Source organism: Oryzias latipes, chromosome 10 (assembly GCF_002234675.1).
Source record: "Oryzias latipes chromosome 10, ASM223467v1".
Taxonomy (NCBI): domain Eukaryota; kingdom Metazoa; phylum Chordata; class Actinopteri; order Beloniformes; family Adrianichthyidae; genus Oryzias; species Oryzias latipes.
In genome coordinates this window covers 30,690,149-30,716,529 of record NC_019868.2, presented here as the reverse complement: position 1 = coordinate 30,716,529, position 26,381 = coordinate 30,690,149, and the positions used below count along the sequence as shown (strand labels likewise).

The following is a 26,381-nucleotide window of genomic DNA, read 5'->3' as shown; positions in this document are numbered from 1 at the left end:
CTATGCAGCATTTCATGCATTTACACCAGGAATAACACTTCAAAAGTAAACCTAAATATCGCCATTTTTATTTCACACCTTACGCTATTTAAAAAGTTATTACAACCAATATTTTATAACAATGATTTAAATGCAAACTTACACATTAACTTGAGCAGCTATGTTTTCCACGCTAACTGTCTCTGTTTTGCAGATGCAGCGGTGTTGCTTTTCTTCTGGAATATGTGCTCATATTCACTGTAACTCTGCAGCAGCACGTCAAGTTCAGCTGGCGAAAAATATGCAGACCTCTTTTTTTCCACGGTTGCCATGGTGACTCGTAATATCTACGCTCCATTGATAATGGCTTCTTATAGACGCGGTGCGCACGCTTAATCAGTCCACTCAGAGTTGATTGACCTAACTCCGATCAGCTGCTCTGAAACAGAAAACTCTGAGTTGTTAATCTCTCGATTGACCAACTCAGAGTTCAAGTTTAACCTCAGAGTTGGTTGAACCTCCTTTCTGAAACAGGCCCCTGGTGTTGTAAAAAGAGGTGGGATGATACAAGATTTCTCTTCCCTCCTTTTCACGCTCACTCTCTTGTTTTATGTGTCTATTTTAAACTTTTGTGTTTATTTTCATTTGTGTTTAAAAAAAATAGAAATTGAAAATTCAGACAAAATAAAACAAAACTAAAAAAAAGGGTAAATACCGATATCCTTTCTTTATTGGGAGTAGTGTGTACAAATAATCAGTAGCCTACTAGATAGATTATTTATTGATTTCAGTAAATTTACCAGTAATTCAAGCACTTTAAGCAGCTTTTGGTTTTAGATTAATCTTTTCACATTAATCAGATTTGTTTAATTGTTAACGTTTATTAGTTTAACACTTTTTTATTTTAACTTAAAGGTTTTGGACATTTTTAACTTAAATTACATTTCCTGTTTTAACATACTTCTGCATCATGGATTAGAAATGGTTTATTTCAAGTAGTCAATACAGAAACAAACCTAAAATAATTAGTCAAAACTGTGACCAGCTTCAATTCTAAGACCATCTTCTTAAAGTTTAATAGAAAATTCCATGTTTATAATTTCAAATAAGAAATGTAAACAGTTTGAATTGTTTCACTTCAACTGAACAAAACCTGGCTCCTTATCTGGATCCTAATTGGTCTCGCTGACCCCGTGGGTCCAACCTGATTGGTTGATTCTGCTGTCAATCATCAGGGGGCGGGCCAATGTCCGGAGCTCCAATCGCTTATTGAAAAAAGGAAAAAAAAGAGAAAGTTTTCAAGATGGCGGAGTGGGGCTGCTTTGGAAAACAATAGAAACTCGGAGGCTCGAGGTTCCGAACAGAACCGAACCGCATACTGTCCAGTCTGCGCCCGCCCGGGAGGGTTTTATCCGCGGGGGTGACTTGGAACAAGTTAGTTGGACAGAATGAGGACGTGTTTAAAGGCTCCGGACCGGCCTCCACGCCGCTGGTGAAGCGGAGCTCTGCGAGCTACTAGCAGCTAACGGCTCCGGGATCAGCTGTTCCCCGGGCAGATGCTGTAGGAGCGGCGGGCGGCCTCACGGTGAGTCAAAAAAATCCTTTCCCGGTTCTTCTGCACCTCCGAACGCCGAGTTTGGACCGGAAGTGTGAGGTTCTGAACTGGACTTTTGCTGCCAGGTTTCTGAATTTGGTTAGCTGCTCTGCTCGCTGTTAAGCTAATGTCGTCAAGCTTCAAAATAAAAGTTTCAGAAAAAGTTCGAGCCCCTGCGGACTCCCGCTACACCGTCACCACACAGTGGTAGCCTTAGGCAGAACCTCCTGGGGTTAAAACCGAAGAGCCGTTTCCGTCTGACCGGTCTGCGGGGCAGAACTTTTTGAGTGGAGGAATGCGCTAGCTCCCCGAACCGACCGGGACTCTGCTGGAGCCCGGAGTGGGTTCGGGGGATCCGGAGCGGGTTTAGGAAACCCAAGGGCAGCGGAGCGGGTTCAGGAGACCCGGAGTGGGTTTAGGACCCGGGGTGGGTTCAGGAGACCCGGGGCGGGCTTTGGAGACCTCCAGCGGGTTTAGTAGACTCTGGGCGGGTTCAGAACTGGGGCAGTGACTGGAACAGGTGGGGGTCTCTGGGCAAACCCAGCGTGTGACGTGAATCACATGTTAGAATTGAGGGCTCTCTGTAGATGGGGTTTCTAGACCGGATGTGGTTTTTGAAAAGACTGCAGCTGGAGGTGGCTGCCCCCTAAACCCCGGCTCTCCTCCTGCTAGGGACCGCCTCTGTGACCGAAGCCATTAACGAGACAAAAGTTACCTCCATGGAGCTTTTGTAAAGGGGGAGGGGATGCAGAACCAGGGAAAGAGAAACATTCAGTTGCTGTAGATGAACCCTCAACCTCTCGTCCTGATTGATGGTGGCGGATTTGTTCATGTAGCTGTGATGGAGCGACTCCGCCGAAAGATCGAGCTCTACCGTCAGCATCAAATCAACTGCGAGAGCCGCTATGAGAAGGCCACGGTGGAGCGGCTGGAGCTGGAGCGCCAGCAGACCGTCGCCCTACATCAGCGGTGCCTGCAGACCAAAGCCAAGCGGGCCAGCAAGCACAGGCAACCCCCGCCCAGCGGCGACCAGGCTGGACAGAGAGCGGCGCCTGCCAGCACAGACCACGGTGAAAACGGAGGGATGGCACCGGAGCAGAGCCGAAACAGCACGCTGATGGCGGTGAGTGTTTGCTGAGACCCGCGGCAGGATGAGAAACACCCAGTACATCCCCTAATAAGGTCATAGACACCTGCACCTTAGGGACCTGGCAGGTGTGCGCTGGGACTCGGACACCTGGCAGGTGTGCGCTGGGACTCGGACACCTGGCAGGTGTGCGCGGGGACTCGGACGCCTGGCAGGTGTGCGCGGGGACTCGGACACCTGGCAGGTGTGCCCGGGGACTCGGACACCTGGCAGGTGTGCCCGGGGACTCGGACACCTGGCAGGTGTGCGCGGGGACTCGGACACCTGGCAGGTGTGCGCGGGGACTCGGACACCTGGCAGGTGTGCGCGGGCACTTGTTGGCAGGTGTTGAAAGTGCAAGGCTACAGTTTATGGTCAGACTATCTGACTATCTTCATAAATGAGCCAGTTTGAGGCCGCTAAAGTTGTTGCTTGTTTTGTTTTATTTTGAAATGATTCTGTAGCTTCCTGTTTCCCTGAATTTCCTCTCCATCTGTTTTCCACTTTGAAAGGGTCGTACATGAAATCTAGTTTAAATAAACAGTTTGAAATTGTCTGCAAATATTTTTCAGATGAAGATTGAAACAAAGTTTTGAATGTAAAAACTCTTGAAACACTTTACGTTTTTTAAATAGATTGCCCCCAACGACTCGATCCAGGGTCAGATTATCCTTCAGGACACAAAGATTCATCTTTGTGCAGATGAACCTACACAAGAGCTGGGACGCAGTTTCTGCTGTAAATGTTTCTGGATTCAATTCAATTTTATTTGTATAGCCCAAATTCACAACAACAGTCGTCTCGATTGGCTTCGTATCGGTAATTGAAAAAGTAAACTCAAAAGGATCATGAATACATAGAATTCAATAGGAAAATACTAAAATGAACTAACAAACTGACTAAACTAAACTGGCATCTCTGCCCTTAGACCCCCCTTCTCTGTAAGGAAAAACTCCTAAAAAAACGGATTGAGAAACCTCAGGGGTGATGGAGGGATCCTCCCCCAGGACGGACAGGCGATTTACCAGAACTCTTAGAGAAGAATTAACTTATCTAAATCTACAACTACATATATAAAGTCCAGCAGACGAGCTTCATCCAGCCGTGGTTGGGGGGACAGTCAAAGGTGTGTGAGTCGAGCCGGAGACAGGAACCACAGCCAGGTGTAGGAGCAGGAGCAGAGACGAGGTACTCGGTCAGGTACAGAGCAGAGACGAGCCAGAGATGAGCCAGAGGCAGGATCCACAGCCAGGTGTAGGAGCAGGAGCAGAGGCGAGGTAAACGGTCAGGAACTGGAGCACGGATGAACCAACTGGAGTCTGGAAGCACTCCCACTCCCCAGGAGGGGAAAGAGGGACAATACATGAATCACTGCACCAAACAGAGGCATGGAGAACTAAATGATAAATTATGATCAAGAATAGAGGAGAGGAAGGGTAGAAGTAGAAGAGAAAAGAGGACAGAACCCCAGTGCACCATAGTTACCCCAGCTTCAACTTCTAGCAGCCTTTAAAACAAATAGTTATTGATATTAAGTTTAATTTAAACACATTAACATTAAGTTAAATAATCTCTGAATACTATCTAGTCTGACAATAATCCTGTCCACAGAGGAATGTTTTCAGTCTAGCTTTGAATGTAGAAACTGAGTCGGCCTCTCTTCCATGAGCTGGGAGTTTATTCCATAAAACAGGGGCTTGGTGGCTAAACGCTCTACCTCCAACCGTACTTTTACTAATTCTAGGAACCACAAGCAGTCCTGCATTTAGTGAGTGAAGTGTTCTGATTGGATGGTAAGGGACTATGAGGTCCTTAATATAGGACGGGGCCATTCCATGTAAGGCCTTATAGGTTAACAGGAGGATCTTGAACTTGATTCTAGAATCAACTGGGATCCAGTGAAGTGAAACTAACACAGGAGTGATGTGATCTCTTCTGCTAGTTCCTGCTAACAATCTAGCAGCTGCGTTCTGAACAAGCTGGAGACTTCTTAAGGAACTCTTAGGACACGCTGCTAACAAGGAGTTACAGTAATCCAGCCTCGACGTAACAAATGCATGGATGAGTTTTTCAGCATCACTCTTAGAAAGTATATTTCTGATCTTAGCAATATTCCACAGGTGAAAAAAGGCAGTTCTGCACGCCTGAGATATGTGAGCCTTAAATGATAAATCCTGGTCAAATAAAACCCCAAGGTTTCTAACTGTGTTTCTGGATGGATGGATGGATAACTCAATTGCCTTTATTGTCACTGAAAAAATTACCGGTACAATGAAAAAGCTGTCCTCTAGATGGTGACTACAGGGAAATGATGAAGAGAGTGGTGGTGGCAAACATCTGCCCTCATCGGGGCAGAGTGTGGGTGTGGAAAAGCCCCCACTGCAGACAACACCGTTTTAAACAGGTGGATGGAAAATGCAACAACAGGCCCTCCCAGGACTGTGAAGGTGTTTGTTTTTTAGGGAAACTGCTGACGCAGTTTGTTGGGTTGCAGATCAGAAGTTGTTGGGCTGACATGTTTGAAATTCCAGAGCCGGCCGCTCACTCCAGGTCCACTTCAGCGAGGCTGGAATGTTTGCGGCTGAGCCAGTCCCAAATTCCTGGATGAGTCAGCATGGAGGGGGTGGATGTTTGCTGCAGGGGGGGCCAGACGTGCAGGGGAACACGCCTCTTAAATCCAACCAAGAGCGGCACGAAGATGGGCTCCTCCCACCGCCAACCCCACCTTACACTCAAATACCCATAAGCCTATGGTTCAGCTGCAGACACCACCACCCTTCCTAATGTCTGTTACCATGGAGACGAGCAGAGTCAGAGGGCTGTTTCTGCTTAAAGGAGTTTCCTGTGCAACACCCCCCCCCCCTCCCCCCAATGATCGTTGTTCTGGAAAACATTTGTCTTTCTAATTAAATGTTTGGGATCTGCTGGGATATGTCCCACTGATCTTCATCGTGAAGAAGACAGGGCCCCAGTCTGAAGGCTGTCTGAACTCACAGACTTCCTGGTTGTGTTTAGGCCCCTCCACCTGTCCTGCTTCATCTCAGCTCAAGTTTTCCTACAGGAATAAACCCTGGAGATATGGCTCCTCTGTAGATGTATCAGAACCTTCTAGACCAGGGGTCTCATACTTGCGTCCCGCGGGTTATTTGCAGCCCCCAAGATGATATTTTGCGGGCCCCGCCTTAATATGAAAGTTTAATGTCAATGCGTCCCGCCAGTTTGTTTGAACGACACTTTTTCAGTGTTGTGCGTGGAGCTGACGAACCAACCAATCACAGTGGGGTAAATGACTCTTGGGGGGGTGACAATGACCGGGCTTGAAAGCAGGGGAACATTTAAGGCAGGACACCTGACAGCCCCCTCCGCGGACCACATTTAGGAGTTCCCTACTTTCCTTTTAGAACGTATTTATTCGCTCGTCATTTTCTAAATACATGCAGTCAGAGCTGAACTTTGCTCTGGGGCGCACGGAGCCGGAGGAAGGTTACGGTTAGGCGCACGGCGGCGTATCAACCCCGACCAAACGGTTATCGTGCGCGGCTGTCACTGCAACCCACCGCTCCCCCAGGAGATGGTCAGCTGAGAATAAATGTCTCACACCTACATGCGTGACCGCTAACGGGGCGTTAACATTAAACACGTGTGAGCAACAACATGTAGTCTTAGACGCACTGAAATACGTGGGGAAAATGCAACGATAGACGCATTTAAGATGAACCAGCGCCTCGCCTGGATCGTTGGGGGGGGAGGGGGGGTGAAGGCGAAGCTGCAGCGGGACTGAAGGAGAACAGGAAGTTGGAGTTGTTTTTAACATTCAATTTAGTTTTAATATGCCTCTCCCCCTCAGTATGATCTCTGTTATTATATATTTTATATTTATTTGAATGTTTTGTATTATATGTAGCCTTTTTTCAATTCATAGCTATTTTAAATGATTTTAATTGATCACTCAACTACAAAAACCCATCAGGACACATGTCCCATAATGCATTGTTTTGTAGTCATCAGGGCAGCTTTCAGTCAGCACAGTAATACATTTCCAGTTGCGTGCATAGGAGTGGATGACCGGCTGCTATACAATAACTTATGATCGGGGTTTAAATGTGCAAAAGGTCATAAGATAGAAAATCCAAAAATGGTTTCTGAATTTTGTTTCTCTTTACTGATTTGTGGTTTAAAGAGTAAACTTTAAATAAAAACATTCAACACAGACTCTAAATAGGGAGCACATCCTCTCTGACTTCTCCACCTTAAATCTCAATAAGTCCAGTCCAGATTTCCTGACAGTCATCTTCATCCACACTGAGGGTCTCAGCTGTTTGGGAGAAGGGGCTGCCAAGTGTCCATCAGTAAGAAGAACCATTGATGGATTTATAGAACTGTAGAATTGGAGTCTTCTTCTGTGTTTAATGGTTATAACTCAATAGTGTTAACTGAACTGTGTTAATAAGGATGTTTAAATGAGAAAACAGCAGATATAGAAGACTGAATAAACAGAAATGTATTACTGATTTATTTACTTATTGATTTTTTTGTTCACGTTTTTTATTTGAATAACAGTTTTATGAGTACATTTTGTACGGAAAACAGTTACCGTAATTTCGGGATTATAAAGCGCACCCGATTACAAGCCGCATCCACCCATTTTCACGTGTTTAACTTCTTTTGTACATACATAAGCCGCGTTAGTATACAAGCCGCGTGCATTACGCAACATCGTCAGCCCGACAAAACGTGACCTGACTCCCAGACTGAGTGCAATTTATAAGCACACCGTGGGAGGAGACAGTATTGCGTCAGCTCATGTGTTTGAATACGCCCACATCTGCCAAACAGCATGGACCTCAATTCTGTTCACAAGTTCCTCAGTTATTTTTTTATTTTTTATTTTTTTACTTATTGACAATCTAGGTATCATACATAAAATTACAAACAGTAACCATATAATCAACATTACATCCCTCAGTTATGATGAGGAAATTTACATCTGCGTTTCCCCATTTCCCATGAGTCTTAGGGGCTAAAGGCGGGTCTAATCCCCCGCTCGCCACACCGTTGTCAGTGTTTAAAGAATGAGCAAGGAACAGCAGTGGATGGAGGGGAGAACAGGAACAGCTCTCCTTCCGCTTGTGTCGCGGCAGCATTATGGTAGTAAGCGGGCTGGTTAAAAAAACACACTAGTAAAATAAAGCAGCGGCGACTGAAAAGCGTGCGTCAGAAGTTTCCTTCCACAACAAACACTGTAGCTCCGCGCTCGTGTCTGTGCAGAGCAATCAGACTTAATACAGTACGTTTTGTGGATGAGGGGCGGATGCGTTGTTACGTGTGGGAGCCTTCAGACTGCCATCGGTCCTGCAGCTCAATGTGAACGAGCAGCAGGAGAACATGTCTCCAGCTCACGCGGCGGCTGTGGGTCGGTGTGAGCTTTTCAAAGCAAAATCCCGCTCAGTCCTTAGAAAGCCGTTAAAACAGTCATGTCGATTTGTGTTTCCAGTGGTGTCCCGACAAAATAAAGGCTGATGTTATTCCCACATATTTACGTGCAGCCATGCTGCAGATTGCAGCTTTTCTCGCATGGATTCATGTTCATCCAGGCTAAATGTTGTTAGTGCATGTTAGCCTTCACCTAACCGTACGTTCTGCCACAAAAAAGCACTGACCACACATATAAAAAATAAAATGATGAGCGAACAGGCGCTTCATAATAACCATAACAATAAGAAACGTACGTTTAAAAGATCATCTCGTATATTACGGAGCTGCTAATAGATGGGCTAGTGTCACTATGACTCAGAGGTAAATTCACTCCTGAGCATGCGCTGTTCTCTCCGTCACGCAGGTGACCGGCTTTTCCAAACCCGTTGGTGATGGTGGATTTTTCACGCTGCTTTTAACGATTGCTTTAAACTTGAAAGCTGCATCATATTGTAGTGGCGATCCACGTGCACGTTGGGTCTAATGGCACCAAAGGATTCTGGGATGCGGCTGGGCATGCGTGTTTCTTTTTGTTGAACCATGACTGAAGTGTCTAAGACCTGAAGTCAGATCCATGCTGTTTTAGAGGTGTGTTGAAAAACTAATGACTTGATGCTTGGAGTTGGATAAAGCATTCAACCCATGCTCTGAGTTCGAAAGTACGTTCATGGCGGCCGTCAATGAAATCCATAAATTAGCCGCGTCACTGAATAAGCCGCAGGGCTGTAAGCGCAGGAAAAAAGTAGCGGCTTATAGTCCGGAAATTACGGTAATAATAGAGTATAGTTAACAGTATAGTACATGTTCCATACAAATGTATTGGCTCTCAGACACTCACAAGTTGCGATGTGTGTGTGTGTTGAAGTTGCGGCCCTCCCTCAGGTAGACCCTGCCTTCAATGGCCCCCTGGCAAATTCAGTTTGAGACCCCTGTTCTAGATGGTTTCAGGTGTTTCTTACCTGTGTCTTCATGGTTCACCTGAGCGTTTGCTCACAGAGAAGCTCTGGTTAACTGTTTGCTGCTTCAGTTGCAGGAGACGGTGAAGAGGAAGTTGGAGAGCGCCGGTTCTCCGCTCAGCAGAGACCAGGCCAATGGCTACGGTGAAGGTTTTCCTCCCAACAAGAAGCCCAGTCTGGAACACGGCACCCCCAACGGGCCCCTGCTGGACTCCAAACGGGGAATCAGCAACCTGCTGAACTTTAACGGGACCAATGGGGGGTCCGTCAACTCAGCAGACAGTGTTCAGGAGGGAGACTTGGACTTCCACCGGAAGGAGATGAAGCAGGAGCCGGAGGACATCCTGCCCATCATGCCCCCGTCCGTGGGGGGCAGCAACAGCCTGATCCCCGACCTGAACCTCAACGAGCAGGAGTGGAAGGAGCTGATGGAGGAGCTGAACTGCACCGTCCCCATCGAGGACATCCAGGACATCCTAAATAACGGCTTTGAGGACCGCAAAGATCCTCTGGAGCTGGCGCCCAGCCCCACCGGAGGGGGGGTTGTGGGGGGAGCAGCAGGAGTCAGGGGAGGATCGTCCTCCAAAGGTTTGATTCCCCCAGATTTAGTCTGTGTCAAGACGGAGTTTTCCCCAGCGTCTGCAGCCTTTGAGCAGGACTCCCACATGGGCTCCCCCCATGTCATGTCCACCCCTTCTGGGCCTCTTCCTCACCCGACCAGCTCCCCCGTCGCCTCCTCTGCTTCTTCTCCAGCTCTGTCATCCTCCCAGTCCGCTCCTCCTCCCAGACCACACCACCTCCCTCCCCCGGGGCCCCCGGTGTCCAAAGACCTGTCCCCCGCCCAGCAGCTGCAGCAGCTGGCTGCCCAGAGGACCCAGCACCTCCACGGCTCGCTGCAGCCACAGATGGGGGCCAAGTTCCACAACCAGGGTCACCAATCCCACCCCCCTTCCTGGACTCAGATGGTCACCACCTCTCAGGGCCCCCTAGTGGGCTCTTTTGGCATGGACAAGCCCAAGAGTCCGTCCACGTACTCCCAGGACTTCAGCCCGAATGCCCCGAAGCAGCTTCTGATGGCCCCCCAACAAAACAAAGGTTCTCCAAAGGCGGGGGGAGGCTACTTACAGCGCCCGAATGGCCCTCCCAGAATGATGAATCAACTGTCCGCAGGGTCTCAGCTTAGTCACCCGCAGACCTCTGTGTCTCAGGTCTCCTCTCAAATGTTGAACTACAGCAACACGGAACCTCTGAGGCACTTTGAGATGGCCCCCACGCCACAGCGGCCCCCCAACACCCCGAGCAAGGCCGCCATACTGCAGCTGGTGCGACAGCAGCACATAAAACCCCACAGCATGGGCTTCCGGCAGCACGGTCCACACGCACAGGTACACACGCACAGGTACACAAGGACAAGTACACACGCACAGGTACACAAACAGATACGCACGCACGCATGCAAGGTACACACGCACAGGTACACAAACAGATATGCGCGCAGGTACACATACACAGGTACACGGGAACGGGTACACAAAGACAAGTATACAGGCACAGGTACACAAACAGATACGCACACACGCAGGTACACACGCACAGGTGCACAACCACAGGTACACAAACAGATACACACGCAGGTACATATGCACAGGTACGTACACAAGGACAAGAGTACACACGCACAAGTACACAAACAGATATGCACCCAGGTGCACAGGTACACACACAAGTACACAGGGACCAGTACACACACGCAGGTACACATGCACAGGTACGTACACAAGGACAAGTACACACACAATGGTACACACGCACAAGTACACAAACAGATATGCACCCAGGTGCACAGGTACACACACACAAGTACACAGGGACAAGTACACATGTACAGGTACACACGCACAGATACACACGCACAGGTACACAAGGACAAGTACACACACGCAGGTACACATGCACAGGTACACACGCACAAGTACACAAACAGATATGCACGCAGGTACACATGCACAGGTACACAGACATCGGTTTTCTGAAGCGCTGACAGTTTTTCACAGAACAGGTGTTTCACTTCACACTGCAGGTGTGACTCACCTGGACAACAGGCAGGTGGAGCCTGTTGGAGGCAGCTCAGATACAGAACTTCCTCAGATTTACAGTAAACAAACTGGTCTTCCAGAAGAACCAGACTTTTGTGTTTTCATGAATTGGTCCGTATGTTGCATAAAGGTGCTAATACAGGTGTGTAAGGGGGGTGGGGGGCTGGCACCCTTTCATCTCCAAGTATTTCTAGACACGCCCACTTCCCTCGGTTTCGTTATTTTTTTTCACAGGGACAGAGCCCGAACCTCTACACTCCTTTCAACATCCCCCATAGTTTGGGTAGAAAGACCGTCTCTAGATTCTGATCTAAAGCTGAGGCTCCTGAGGTTTAACAGTAATCCACTTGATTATTGACAGCTTTTCATCGTCCAATCGCAGGAGAGCTGAGACCCAGGGGGTCGACCTCAGCTTATCAATTGTCAATTATGGCCCACAGGACCAGAACAACTACCCAGCTCCTCCTCACGGCCCCGCTAACGTGTCCGGGAACAACCCCTGTGCTGCCCAGCCGGCTGCGAACTCCGCCGGAGGTAACCATGGTAACGCGCCCTACCTGAACAGCCAGGCGGCGGTGGCAGCAGCTCTGAAGCAGCAGATCCTGGAGCAGCAGAAGAAGCAGCAGATCCTGCAGAGGCAGCAGCTCATGGCTGAACAGGTACGACTCACCTGCAGCTTCTGTTCTTCTGAGTGAACAACTAACTCGAAGGGGGAACCTCTGAGCTTCTATTTGTTTGGGGGGGGGGGCTTAGCCAGCGTTTCTCCTCCATGACCTGACACTGCAGTCATTTTTAGTTTCACCGATTTAAAGATGAATCACCTGAAGGAAACTACGTCTCCGTGAGACGATCATGTGAGACGAGATGTTTCTGCACCGTTAGACCCAAATCCAATCACAGTCCAGCTTCGTGACATGCTCTCATCTCTGCTCCTTTGACCTCTGACCTTTCTCAGATGCTTTCTGACAGGAGACGCCATCTACTGCTCTTCTAATGTATAGAACCTTTTGGTTCTTCCTGATGATGCAGTTCTCCTGTCAGTCACTAGAGGGAGCCATCTCACCAACCAAAATTTTAGCCTTAAACAGCAGATGTGCTTCTCTGATAAAGAAGTGCATTCTGGGATCTTCTCAGAGGGTCACTGTCTCATGTGTGTGTGTTTGTGTGTCTACCTGTGTGTGTGTGTGTGTGTGTGTGTGTGTGTGCTGGCGTACAGGAGAAGCGGCAGCAGGACCAGCAGCTACAGCGACACCTGACCCGACCTCCTCCACAGTACCAGGATCAGTCCGGACCACCGGCCAATCAGAACCAGTTTCCTCAGCAGCAAGTCGGACAGTTTCCAGGTGGGTTTCCAGCGATGACGTGCGGTGAGGCGCTGACGTCACCAGTCAGATGTACAAACATGTGAACCCTACAGAGGAGCTTCTCCACCGTTTGATTGACAGTGGTTGAAGTGGGATGTCTAAATTGTCCTTTTGATCAGTTTTCTTCTGTTTAGAAACAGTATTTTCACATTTATACTGAGCTTTCATGAAACCCAAACTCGGCAGCAAATAATCCCTGTACGCACTCCGAAGTTAATACTGGCCAATTGTGAGCATTTGTTCTGTTTGAGGGGCAAAGGTTAGAGTGCTACTCGCCTGAAATGGTCATGTTTCTTTACTGTCTGCATGTGAGGCGCGACCCAGAAGTTCTGGAAGTTGTGTCTTGGATGAGAAAACATGTTGGAGGATGTCATAGCTTTAGTTAAATGAACCTTACTGAATCTACTGTTCAGGTCAGCTGAGCTCATGTCCCAGGAGCATAGAGGGCCCTCACTTTAGACACGGAGGAAGAGGAGCTGTTTAAAGCGCTGAACTGCTGCGACAGATCATTGCAGACCTTAAAATAGAAAGTCACATGACATCATTTAAGAGTTTTTTCACTCTACAAAACCTTTCCAGCACCAGGAAGTGTTGCTGCTTATTCCCATCAACAGCCCTGTGAAAACAGGAAAATGACTTGTACCTTATTTGACTCTCAAAGTAGCTGCTAAAATTGGCAACTGGTCGAAAGTCTCGTTCTAAAGCGCTGCTTGGTTCACCCAAACCTCTGAGGGACGTTCAGTTTGTCCTTTACCCGAGTCCTCTAGAGTGGAATCACACCTACAGGAAACTGAGAAAAGCTGAGAAATAAAAACATTCTAATACATTTGAAAAGTATAAAGCAATTTGTTAAGTTCTTTGTCCAAATATGATGATCAGGTGCAATAACTTATGTGTTTGGTAGCTGAAGCATTATATTTGCTTCAAATAGACCCGGTTCTGACTAGGGATGGGTATCATCAAGGTTTTAACGGTACTACTACTCTTAGTGATACTGCTTATCAATCAGGTATTTTAACAATACTCTTATCGATACTTTTTGAGGACGAAAAATAAATAAATATTCAAAGGGTTTAGATTCAAAGGGTTTATTATCATATGCACAGTAAAGAAACGGATTTCCCTGCACAATGAAATTCTTTCTTTGCTGTCTGCTCCGAATGCCCAAAAGTATAGAGGAAACAAAACAATTCACTCACATCATACACACAAAAACACAAGATGTCGAGTGGCAGTTGTAAAAGTGCAAATGTGCAAAAGTGACAATGACAGTAGCAGCAATTAGGATAAGCAAAGGTGCAGTTTGTTTTTTCCAGACTCCAGTCAGCTGTTAAGAAGTCTGATGGCAGAGGGAAAGAAAGAGTTCTTGAGTCTGGTGGTCCTGCACTTCACACTCCTGTACCTCCGTCCTGAGGGGAGGAGAGTGAACAGTCCTCGTTGCGGGTGGGTGGGGTCCTTGATGATGGAGACAGCTCTCCTGCAGACCCTGCGTTTGTAGATGCTCTGCAGCGAGGGAAGAGGAGTCCTGGTGATCTTGGACGCAGTCTTTACCGCTCTCTGCAGGCGTTTGCGGTCCATGGCGGTAGAGCTGCCGTACCACACTGTGATGCAGCCGGTCAGGATGGACTCAACCATGCAGCTGTAGAAGTTGCTGAGGATCTTCGGGGACATGCCGAACCTCCTCAGCCTCCTCAGAAAGTACAGCCGCTGATGAGCTTTCTTCACCAGCTGTGACGTGTTTAGTGTCCAGGTGAGGTCCTGGCTGAGGTGGACCCCCAGATATCTGAAGCTGCTCACCCTCTCCACTTCCAGACCTCGGATAAGAAGCGGCTGATGAGGGTTCCTCTTCTCCTTCCTCATGTCCACTATCATCTCCTTTGTCTTGTCTGTGTTGAGGGTGAGGTTGTTGTCCCCACACCATGTCACCAGACTGGCCACCTCCCTCCTGTAGGCTGCTTCGTCCCCGCCAGTGATGCGTCCTATCACAGCGGTGTCGTCGGCAACCTTCAGGATGATGTTGTCCTTGTGAGAGGCCACACAGTCATGGGTGTACAGGGTGTAGAGGATGGGGCTGAGAACACAGCCCTGTGGTGTGCCAATGTTAGAGATGATGCTGGCTGAAGTCCTGTTCCCTATTCTGACAGACTGAGGCCTGCCAGTCAAAAAGTCCAGGAGCCAGTCACAGATGATGGGATGTATTCCAAGGGAGAACAGTTTGTGGGTGAGCTTGTGGGGAACAACCGTGTTGAAAGCAGAACTGTAGTCAATAAAGAGCATCCTGATGTAGGAGTCTTTATTCTCCAGGTGTGAGAGGGAGGTGTGCAGTGCTGCAGCGATGGCGTCTGAGGTGGACCTGTTGGGCCGGTATGCGTACTGCAGGGGGTCTAGTGTGTCTGGGATGCTGCTCTGAATGTGGGTCAGCATCACTCTCTCAAAGCACTTCATAATGATCGGAGTGAGTGCCACTGGCCTGTAGTCATTCAGGCAGGTGGGAGGGCTCTTCTTGGGGAGGGGAACAATGGTTGTGGTCTTGAAGCAGGAGGGGACGACTCTTTGGCTGAGGGACAGGTTGAATATGGAGGTGAGAATGTCTGTCAGCTCGTTAGCACATGCTCTGAGGGCTCGTCCAGGAATGTTGTCCGGACCGGTTGCCTTGCGGGTGTTGATCCTCCTCAGGGCTTTGGGCTGATGAGACGACTGGTGGGGGTGAGGGGGGTGTAATGGTCCAAGAGTATAACGGTCCCTCCGTGTGGGGGGTGGACGTCTCAAAGCGGGTGTAGAATGCATTGAGCTCGTCGGGCAGGCTGTCTGCAGCACTGATGGTGCTGGTGCTGCTTCTGTAGTCCGTGATGTGCTGTAGGCCCCTCCACATGCGGCCAGAGTCAGCAGTAGAATAGAAGCCATCCAGCTTCTCTCTGTACTGCCTCTTTGCTGCTGTGATGGCCTTTCTCAGACCGTACTTCGCAGCTTTGTACTCGGACTCATTGCCAGATGTAAATGCAGTGGAGCGAGCACGCAGCATGTGACGTACATGGCTGTTTATCCAGGGCTTCTGATTAGGAAACTTCCTGACTTGGATGGTGGGCACAATGTTCTCCACACAAGTGCTGATGTATCCAGTCACGTAGTCAGCATAATTCTGTATGCTGACAGAAGAGTCCTCCAGAGTGGCTGCAGCTTTGAACACATCCCAGTCTGTTGTCATGAAACAGTCCTGCAATGTGCTCTCAGTCTCAGGGGTCCAGAGCTGAACCTGTTTGGTGACTGGATTAGATTGTTTGAGTCTTTGTCTGTAGGCTGGGTACAGAAACAAAGAGATGTGGTCCGAGTGTCCAAAGTGGGGGCGGCCCTGTATGCACCCTTTATGTTTGTGTAAACATGGTCCAAGATGTTCTTGTCACGAGTGGGAATGTCAACATGCTGGTAATATCTGGGAAGTACGGTCCGGAGATTGCACTGATTAAAGTCGCCCGCAGCAATAAAAACAGCATCAGGGTGAGCCGTCTCTAGAGCGCTGATGACGTCATATAGCTCGCCGAGAGCCGCTGCAGTGTTGGCTCGCGGGGGAATGTAAACAGCAGCTAAAAACACGGCTGTAAACTCCCTTGGCAGGTAGTAGGGACGGCACTTTAGCAACAAAAACTCCACATCAGGCGAACAGTGCTGGTGAACAGTCCGTACGTCCCCACACCACGTGTTGTTGATAAACACACACACGCCGCCCCCCTTCGCTTTACCGGAGGCTGCTGTCCGGTCTCCCCGATGAATGGAGTGCGTCTGTAGCTGCAGAGCGGAATCTGGGACGTTTTCCGAGAGCCACGTTTCGGTGAAGATCAGAGCGCAGCACTCTCGTATTTCCCGCTGTGTCGTCGTCCTGGCTCTTAGTTTGTCCAGTTTGTTGTCCAGAGACCGCACGTTGGCTAGCAGGAGGCTGGGTAGCGGGGGTCGGGTTGCACGGGCTTTTAGCCGAGCGTGGAGCCCCCCCCTCTTCCCTCTCTTGCGGCGCCGTCTCTGAAGCACTCTCCTCGGGTCAGCTGGTTCGCAGGAGGCCGGCGCGCCGGGGGCATCCCGATGGCTGTGGCGGCGGTGGTCAATAGGGCGCACAATGAATTGCAGGTCCGGAGGTATAAATCCGTTAAATCCAATATGATGCAGGTCTGCAATGTTAAGCAGTGTCTGCCTGTTGTATGCCAGTCCTGCATGGCATCTGTGCAGCGCAGTAAACACAATAAATACGCAAAAAATAACAAAAAGCTGTAATTCTGGAGCAGCGCGAGCAAACACGTCCGCCTCGGGGGGCGCCATGATGAAGAACATAAAGAGTTTTATTTCCTCATTATGCAACAATGTTTTTTAACAAAACATTTTACTTTATACATTTTCCAACTTGAAAAGTAAAATACATGAAGAAAGAAGTTTTTTAAAGAAAAATAAACAGCAATTTTTTGACATATTGCTGTCATGATGTAAATCTAAAACAATTTAAATAAACGTTTGAGTTCACAAGATCTTCCCAGAGAAAGTCTCTGCTTCAACGTCTGCGTCTAAGTCTGACGCCCGTGTTTCCATCTCTTTTAATTTTTCGTTTTTATATAATTATTTTTCGTTATTTTACTGTATTACTTTATTTATTTTATTTCTCAACTAATGACTCATCCGCGATGATCCAGTATAAATTGAGGGGAAGTGACTTTAACAATAAAAGTAACAAACAAAATAGAAAAGTAGTCCACTCCAGCACTTGATTAGTCAAGTGGACCGGTGGAGCGCAGACCTACAGCCCGTGTTAGCATACTGCTACACGGGCTTCTTTCCAGCTCCGGTCTTTAACAGAAAAAGCACTGACCACACGGATTAAAAATAAAATGATGAGCGAACAGGCGTTTCATAATAACCGTTACATTAATGAAAGCACGTTTAGAAGATAATCTCGTATATGACAGAGCTGACATGTCTATGTATGTAGCCGCTCGGCGGAACTCATTTCCTCTTCCTGTATTTCAAACCCTACTGCGCATGTGCGAATGATTTATTCCAACCGAAAGTGTGACCCATGTGAACGTTTGTTCTAATCTGAAAACGTTTTTCTGGGCCCATTTACACGGTTGAATTCTAATCCAACCATTGATCCCATCAAGAGATTTTGCACATGTAATCGCGGCTTATGGTGTTGACCCGCAGCTTGGGGGGGACGTGGCATCACGATGGTGTCTCTCCATTGTGATGTCAGTCACCCATCACGACAGACGATGGTATCGTCAAAATTAGACCCGTCCATCAGATCTTAACAGTACTGCGGTCTTGAAGAATGTTGCCCCAGGGCTCGTTTAAAACCGGGGCTCGGTAGCCATCCCTAGTTCTGACCCGGATCACTATAAACCTGCAGAAGGTCCAGAAAAATGTGTTGCTGTAGACTGAAGCACTCTGGACCACATGGTTCCAGGGCTGCAGGACGTGGCCAATATTTGAAACGTTATCCACTTTCAGATAAACATGAACAGAAAATGTTTGCATTTCTGTTTGAGGTTTGGCTGACAGGCCAAGCAACTGTTCAGCAATCAGACAGTGCATGTTTCATTGCATTCTGGGTACCAGCTTGTTAATGCATGTAAGTAGTTTCTGTAGGGGTCTGAAGTAGTCTGTAGCGGTCTGAAGTAGTCTGTAGCGGCATGAAATGGTCTTTAGGGGTCTGAAATGTTATTTAGGGGTCTGAAATATTCTGTAACAATCTGAAGTGGTCTGTAGCAGTCGGAAGTGGTCTGTAGGGGTCTGAAATGGTTTTTAGGGGTCTGAAGTAGTCTGTAGGGGTCTGAAGTAGTCTGTAGTGGTCTGAAGTAATCTGAAATGGTCTGTAGCGGTCTGAAGTGATCTGTAGCAGTCTGACGTAGTCTGGAGCGGTCTGAGGTATTTTGTCGCGGTTCGAAGTAGTCTGTAGCGGCCTGAAGTATTCTGTCATGGTTTGACGTAGTCTGGAGCGGTCTGAAGTAGTCTGTAGCGGTCCGAAAAAGTCTGTAGCGGTCTGAAGTAGTCTGTAGCGGTCTGAGGTATTCTGTCGTGGTTCAAAGTAGTCTATAGCCCCTGAAGTATTTTGTCACGGTTTGAAGTAGTCTGTAGCGGTCTGAAGTATTCTGTAGCGGTCTGAAGTATTCTGTCGCGGTCTGAAGTAGTCTGTAGCGGTCTGAATTGAACTGTAGTGGTCTGCAGTAGTATGTATCTGTTTCCAAGTAGTATGTATCGGTCTGAAGTATTCTGTCACAGCCTGAAGTGCTCTGTAGCGGTCTGAAGTAGTCTGTAGCGGTCTGAAGCAGTCTGTAGCGGTCTGAAATGGTCTTTAGGGGTTTGAAGTAGTTTGGAGCGGTCCGAAGTAGTCTGTAGCGGTCCGAAGTAGTCTGTAGCGGTCTGAAGTAGTCTGTAGCGGTCTGAGGTATTCTGTCGCGGTTTGAAGTAGTTTGTAGCGGTCTGAAGTAGTCTGTAGCGGTCTGAAGTGAACTGTAGTGGTCTGAAGTAGTATGTATCGGTTTCTAAGTAGTATGTATCAGTCTGAAGTATTCTGTCACAGCCTGAAGTGCTCTGTAGCGGTCTGAAGTAGTCTGTAGCGGTCTGAAGTAGTCTGTAGCGGCCTGAAATGGTCTTTAGGGGTTTGAAGTAGTCTGTAGCGGTCCGAAATAGTCTGTAGCGGTCCGAAATAGTCTGTCGCGATCTGAAGTAGTCTGTCGCGGTCTGAAGTAGTTTGTCGCGGTCTGAAGTAGTCTGAAGGGGTCTGAAGTAGTTTGTCGCGGTCTGAAGTAGTCTGAAGGGGTCTGAAGCACTCTTAGGTATCTCAAAGATGAGTGCTGACACTCTTTTCTCCTCAGCTTCTCAGCCAATGGGGAACTGCAGCTCCATGGGAGTGACCAACAGCAGTTCTCGAGTCTTCTCCCAGAACCAAAGCATGATGGGAATGACCATGGGGCAAGGGGCTGGCCCTGGAACAACTGTAGCTCCACCCACAGCTGCAAGTCAGGCCGACATTAACCTGCCGTCGTGTGGTGGAGGAAGTGGCGCCGCCGTGGACTCCCTGTACAACAACATGAACCTACAGCACAGCCTGCAGCGTCAGCAGATGGGCCCCATGAGCGCCCCCTTCAGGCAGAGCCTGCTGGGCCAGCAGCACCTGAAGCAGCAGTCCAATGCTGCCATGTTAAAGCAGCAGCAGCAGCAGCAGTTGGCCGCCGCCCGCATGCCCAGCACCATGCAAAGCACTATGGCAGGCGGGCTGCAGGGTCAGATGCAAGGAGGTCAGAGCGCCACCTGGCAGCAGCAGCAGCAGCTCGCCAACCAGCCGACCTCCGGTAACCCCACCCTGCCACCCAGCGTCTTCAACAACCCCTCCAACGCTTTCCACATGCAGCAGCAGCAGCGCATCCCCAAGATGTCCTCGGGGTCCGTCTCCTTCGCCTCCAACCTCAGCGGGCTGCCCATGAGTGGTCTGAACCCCGGACAGCAGTTGATCCAGACCAACATGGCCGCCCAGCAGAGAGCCCCGCCTCCGGCCCAGAATATGGGCCAGCCTTTGGCCAATCAGCAGCAAGCTCAGCAGCAGCAGGCCAACCAGAGCCTGTCTGACATGGTGGCTTTTGGACAGCAGGTGAGCGGGCGGGCGGGGCTCCAGTGTAACCAGGGTTACCAGATGAGCAGGACGGCCAATCAGCAGCAGCAGCAGGTGTCCTTCGGTTACAACGCCGCGTCTGGGAGCTTTGCCGCCGAGAGCGAGCTGGTGGACTCGCTGCTGAAGGGGCAGGAGTGGATAGCTGAACTGGACGCGCTGCTCGCCAACCATCAGTAAGTGTCCACGCCTAAGCTGAGTGAACCGCCATCCACTTCCTGCTGTAGGCGGGACTTGAGTAAATGTGGGTGGGGTTTGTCTACGCCCTCATCTGCGGAGCAGCTGCTTCCAAAAGCGGCCCAATCAGCAGACCCATCCGGCTGGGTGTGGGATGGCGGCTCTGGGCTGGGGTCAGAGAGAAGAACAAGGACTGGCTCTGCGGACCGTCTTAGAAGCTGGTACAGGTGTTCCGGTCCGTACGCGGTGTCCTACGCTGGTCTTCAGTCTGAGGAGACGACCCGAGTCCAGCACCAGTCTGTGTGGATCTGATGATCCGGGTCTGGATCAGCTCGCACTAAGACTACTCCTGAACCTCTGGCTCAGCGCTAAACCACTGTATTTGCCCCCACAGCGCCACCTTCAGGCCGGCAGAGCCCTGCAGCCAGACGACCCGTTAACGTTTCTGATGAGGTGAGGTCGCTCTGAGCCCAACGGGAAGAAACGGTGTGACTCGTGAGGAGGCGGAGTCACTTTAAATGACCTCCCCTGAATTCTGGAGTCTGCTGTTACCAACTTTACCGTTTGTTCTGGACCAACTAGGTGTTCTGATTCAACCGGGACAAACCCACTCTGACACTCAAAGAAAACGGGGTCCTTTAAAGTTTGACTCCCTCACCTCCATCTTTCTTCCTGAGCGCGTCCAGAACCTCAGGTGGTTCTGAAGGTCCAGCTGTCTGACAGGCTGCAGGCTTCCTGATCTTCAGAAACACGTTTGGGTTCTCCTGATCCGTTTTGAGGGAAGGTTCTAGCAAAAACCTGCCTGAGCCCTCAGCTTTTATTTTAAACTTTCTTCCTTTGGATTTACTGAAACTCGTGACCCCCCCCCCAGCACAAAAGATGACCTTTAGCTTTTTGTACGTTGACCATCGTTTAAATGGAGCAGAAAAACTCCTCTGGACCAGAACCAGAGCCCAGTTTGTTCTTCCAGACGACTCGTTTGTTCAGGGGTGAGAGCTGGCTCCACCCAACATGAAGGGCGGGTTCTGGTCCGCTCCCTGTGGGCTCAGAGCGGCCTCAGCTGGCGGGTTCTGCTCCGGTCAGGTTCTGCCGGTTCCTGTGGGCCGGGCTGCTTTGGGGGGGCTGTTTGTAAATGCCTATAAATATGTTTTGTATGTAAGCCTTTCCTAACGATCTGGAGAAGATAGAAGTTATTTTTATATATTGCAGCAGATTTTTGTAAGTATTTTATACTTTTGATATGTTCTCTGTAAGACAAGAGTATTATGTAAAATATAGTTCTTTAGAAACACGCCGCTGGTGTCTGTGTTCTGAGCGGACAGGAAGCGTCTTTATGGACGTGACCTTCAGCTGGATGCAAATATGTGTGTAAATGTAAATGACCCCCCACGCACACACACACACACCCACACGCACACACAGCCTCGACTCTTCATCGGTGATCGGGGGAACTGGCCTGCAGACGGTCCGTGTGAGACGTCAGCTGCTTCCTCCTGAAGCGCCACCGGCTGCCGCCCATCACAGCCGTCGCCATGGAGACTGGGGTTTGGACAAACGGCCCCCCCGTACGGTGGCCTCGGCTGTGGGGGCTTCAGGAGGCCAGACGACAGCCTCTGAACGTCCTGCTACCGGAGCCCAGAAAGGCCAAAAAAGAGAAAACCTGAAAAAAAAAACAGTCTAAGCAAAACCTGCATCATATTTCCTTTTTCAGAAATGCACCAAACATTATTTCATGACCAAAAGAAGGACTGGAGGCTTCTGCTGATTTTACTGATAGCTAAGAGCTTCGTTGATTGAACGGTTGCCGTGGAAACGGGTCACAGTCATGAAGAAAGTTGTTTTTTCTTACTACAAACGTTAAACACGAGTGTTTGCTAAAGATTCTGAAGAGGCAAAAAAATGTTGAAAACAGCTGATGGAAGAGAAAGTTCTGCAGAATTATCTTTCCCATTCATTTGGGTATTATGGGATGTCTGTTTCTCTTGTGAATGACTGAAGAACATGTGAAAACAGAACCCTACACCGAAGGTGACGAGCAGCGGCGAGCCCTGCATTCACAAAGGTGTGTTCTGTCAGCTCTGGCTCCGCCCCCCAGCAGGTAAGCTCTCTGTGCTCCCATCTGCCTCAGTCCTAACCTCTGCAGAGATGTTGGAGGACGCCGTGGGCCTCGGTGCCGTCACCCTGCTGGGAGTCCTGGAGCAAGGTAGGAGGGCGTGGTGGGGGGGTCCAGATTCTGCTGACTGGGTCGGATAACAGAACCAAACTGTGCGGAGAACATTTATGAGTTAGAACTCATAAATCCAGCAGCCAGAGTCCAGAGAAGATCTCAGGATAGAGAAGCGATGTGCAGAACCGGGTCTGATGGAACCGGGTTTCTGTTGCAGCTTATTTCTCCCTGCAGGTCATTTATGCTCGCAGGAAGTTCTCTGTTTCTCCTCCTGACACCGGCGGCCCCCCAGAGTTCCAGAGGATCTTCAGAGCTCAGTCAGTAAATCCTTTGTTTGGTTTCAGCTGGACTTTGGTCTGAGCTGCTGGTAGTAAAGTGCCAGCTGAAGCTCCGCCTCCAGCAATGCCTTGCTGGAGGCGGAGCTTTCTTTTTTCAGAAGATCTCACAGCTTCTGTTCCTCCGCAGGGCCAACTGCTCTGAGTACTTTCCCATCTTCCTCACTGTGCTGTGGCTGGCTGGACTCTTCCTCAGTCCAGGTGAGGCGTCAGCAGCTGCACCTGCAGTCGTAACGCGTGTGCGCCCCCTGCTGTCACTCTGCATGTGTTTCAGGTCTGTCCGCCGTCTGCGGTTTGCTGTATCTGTACGGACGTCTGCGCTACTTCTGGGGATATTCTGCGTCTGCGCAGGGACGGTGAGTATGAGCAGACCCACCAGAACCGGGTCAGGTCCTTACTGAGAGAAGAACAGCCAGAACCCTCAGCTGAGTGCAGCTCCTGGTCTCACCAGACGGCGGCGCATTTCCTCATCTGTCTGTTTTCTTCATCGGAAAGCTTTGTGAGATGATGGATGTCCAGTCATGAAATGATCAATGAAAGATGATGGATGTTTGGATGGATGATTGATGGATGGATGGATGGATGATGGATGGATGATGATGATGTATGTCATTCTAATTCACTCTCTCTGTCGATTTCTGACAGAATTCTGGAAATCTTCGGCCTTAACCTTTAGCTTCAAAGGAGAGCCGGTTCTGCTGAAGTTCTGGAGCATTGCTTTGGTCCGCTGTCTCAGGTCCGTGTTTCTTTCCAGGCTGGCTCCGCTCTACTTCAGCGCCCAGGTTCTGTGGGTTCTGATCGGCCTGTCAGCGGTTGGGATCCTGCTGACGTTCCTTCGGGTTTACCTGAATGTGGACCTGCTGCAGGAGCTCGGTTCTGCCCTCAGCCCGCTCTGAGACGTCTGCTTCAGGGTTCTGCTGCTGATGTTCTGCTCCATCAGACCAATAAAGATCTCGTTCCTTCGCTCTTCTGGCGTTTGTTGTGTCGTGGCTCCTCCTCCTCCCAGCCTCTTCAGCTGCATCACAGTGGGCGTTACCGTTTCCATAGCGACTGCAGAAGCGCTCTAGAGCAGTGGTCCCCAACCTTTTTGTCACCGCGGACCGGTACAACGCAAGACACGTTTACCGCGGACCGGGGGTGGAATTTTCTCTTTAGTAATAATAATAACAATAATAATAATGAACGTAAATCCACTGTGTAATCATGTGCAACTTTATTAGCGGTGTCCTCATAACGTCACACCAGCAACATCACATGAGCAACATCGTTTCTACCGCGACACACTCTGGTTGCTATGGTAAGTGTGACGGATGTAACAGAGAGAATCCGGTCACTTTTCAAAATAAAACGTTTTTTTCGTTAAAAAAAAACCCACAATAAAATCTAAATTATTTTTTCTTTCTGTGCTTCCCGGTGCCAAAATTTACCGCGGCCCGGTGCCAAGTGTCCCGCGGACCGATACCGGGCTGAGGCCCGGTGGTTGGGGACCACTGCTCTGGAGCGTTCACGGTCTTCACGGGCAGCTTGGGTTCTGATGAGCCTGTGACCCGAGCAGTCGGGACCGTCCGGTCCCGTTGGTCACCCGTTTGTGATCCGATGAGTTTATTCCAAATGAAGATGGACTCAGCGGTTCAGACGCTGACATTTACCAGCAGGTGGCGCCAAACAAAAACCTCTGGGAGCGGGAAAGGTTCTGCTCAGGATGACCTTTGACCTCCTGATCCATCAGCTGTGAGGATCAATACAGGCGGAGGATTTTCTACTGGAACAAGAGCTCCGCCCACACCGACCTGGAGGCCGTCCTGATCCCAGAAAGAGTAAATAACCTTCAGCTACGGAATAAACGAACACCTGGATGTTAAAGAAACCAAGAGTTTCTACTTAAAGTCCAGAGAGAGTTTCAGGATTACACAACAGCTTCTGTTTCCTACACACACTAAGTCACACTGATACACACACACACACCAAGTCACACTGATACACACACACCAAGTCACACTGATACACACACAAATAAACACTAATTACACAGCTTCTGTTTCCTACACACACCAAGTCACACTGATACACACACACACCAAGTCACAATGATATACACACACACCAAGTCACACTGATACACACACACCAAGTCACACTGATATACACACACACACCAAGTCACACTAATACACACACACACCAAGTCACACTGATATACACTCGCACACCAAGTCACACTGATACACACACACATACACACACACACACCAAGTCACACTGATATACACACACACACCAAGTCACACTGATATACACACACTAAGTCACACTGATACACACTCACCAAGTCACACTGATATACACACACACACCAAGTCACACTGATATACACACACTAAGTCACACTGATACACACACACACACCAAGTCACACTGATATACACTCACCAAGTCACACTGATATACACACACACACCAAGTCACACTAATACACACACACCAAGTCACACTGATATACACTCACACACCAAGTCACACTGATACACACACACACACACCAAGTCACACTGATATACACACACACACCAAGTCACACTGATACACACACACCAAGTCACACTGATATACACTCACACACCAAGTCACACTGATACACACACACACACCAAGTCACACTGATATACACACACTAAGTCACACTGATACACACTCACCAAGTCACACTGATATACACACACACACCAAGTCACACTGATATACACACACTAAGTCACACTAATACACACACACACCAAGTCACACTAATACACACACACCAAGTCACACTGATATACACACACACACCAAGTCACACTGATATACACACACTAAGTCACACTAATACACACACACACCAAGTCACACTGATATACACTCACCAAGTCACACTGATATACACACACACACCAAGTCACACTAATACACACACACCAAGTCACACTGATATACACTCACACACCAAGTCACACTGATACACACACACACACCAAGTCACACTGATATACACACACACACCAAGTCACACTGATACACACACAAATAAACACTAATTACACAGCTTCTGTTTCCTACACACACCAAGTCACACTGATACACACACACACCAAGTCACAATGATATACACACACACCAAGTCACACTGATACACACACACCAAGTCACACTGATATACACACACACACCAAGTCACACTAATACACACACACACCAAGTCACACTGATATACACTCGCACACCAAGTCACACTGATACACACACACATACACACACACACACACACCAAGTCACACTGATATACACACACACACCAAGTTACACTGATATACACACACTAAGTCACACTGATACACACTCACCAAGTCACACTAATACACACACACACCAAGTCACACTGATATACACTCACCAAGTCACACTGATATACACACACACACCAAGTCACACTA

At 48.9% G+C, this 26,381-nt stretch overlaps 2 protein-coding genes across 3 annotated transcripts; both read left to right on the top strand.

Annotated features, from left to right (window-relative positions):
• Positions 1-783: 783 nt before the first annotated feature.
• Positions 784-21,704, top strand: maml1 (mastermind like transcriptional coactivator 1). 2 transcript variants are annotated; one of them, XM_023959423.1, is made up of 6 exons: positions 784-1,564; positions 2,410-2,696; positions 9,208-10,515; positions 11,667-11,885; positions 12,443-12,569; positions 19,445-21,704. In XM_023959423.1, the coding sequence occupies exons 2-6, from the start codon at positions 2,415-2,417 to the stop codon at positions 20,413-20,415; spliced, it is 2,907 nt and encodes a 968-aa protein (XP_023815191.1). In that variant the 5' UTR covers positions 784-1,564; positions 2,410-2,414; the 3' UTR covers positions 20,416-21,704. The 2 variants fall into 2 exon arrangements, with proteins under 2 accessions (XP_023815191.1, XP_023815190.1); XM_023959422.1 differs by having other exon boundaries at positions 9,202-10,515.
• A 122-nt stretch (positions 21,705-21,826) lies between these two features.
• On the top strand, positions 21,827-23,881 carry ltc4s (leukotriene C4 synthase). The gene is made up of 5 exons (XM_004084926.4): positions 21,827-22,615; positions 22,797-22,896; positions 23,045-23,115; positions 23,189-23,270; positions 23,669-23,881. Exons 1-5 carry the CDS (start codon positions 22,558-22,560, stop codon positions 23,808-23,810), a joined length of 453 nt encoding a protein of 150 aa, XP_004084974.1. The 5' UTR covers positions 21,827-22,557; the 3' UTR covers positions 23,811-23,881.
• Positions 23,882-26,381: the final 2,500 nt, after the last annotated feature.

What these genes read in the sequence shown, in the direction of transcription:
- maml1 (XM_023959422.1), top strand. Translation starts at nt 2,415, where the DNA reads ATGGAGCGACTCCGCCGAAAGATCGAGCTCTACCGTCAGCATCAAATC. An exon ending in AGCACGGTCCACACGCACAG is followed by an intron (nt 10,516 to 11,666) that starts GTACACACGCAC and finishes TATGGCCCACAG; the next exon opens with GACCAGAACAACTACCCAGC. An exon ending in GCAAGTCGGACAGTTTCCAG is followed by an intron (nt 12,570 to 19,444) that starts GTGGGTTTCCAG and finishes TTTTCTCCTCAG; the next exon opens with CTTCTCAGCCAATGGGGAAC.
- ltc4s (XM_004084926.4), top strand. Translation starts at nt 22,558, where the DNA reads ATGTTGGAGGACGCCGTGGGCCTCGGTGCCGTCACCCTGCTGGGAGTC. An exon ending in GCTGGGAGTCCTGGAGCAAG is followed by an intron (nt 22,616 to 22,796) that starts GTAGGAGGGCGT and finishes TTTCTGTTGCAG; the next exon opens with CTTATTTCTCCCTGCAGGTC. An exon ending in TGGACTCTTCCTCAGTCCAG is followed by an intron (nt 23,116 to 23,188) that starts GTGAGGCGTCAG and finishes CATGTGTTTCAG; the next exon opens with GTCTGTCCGCCGTCTGCGGT.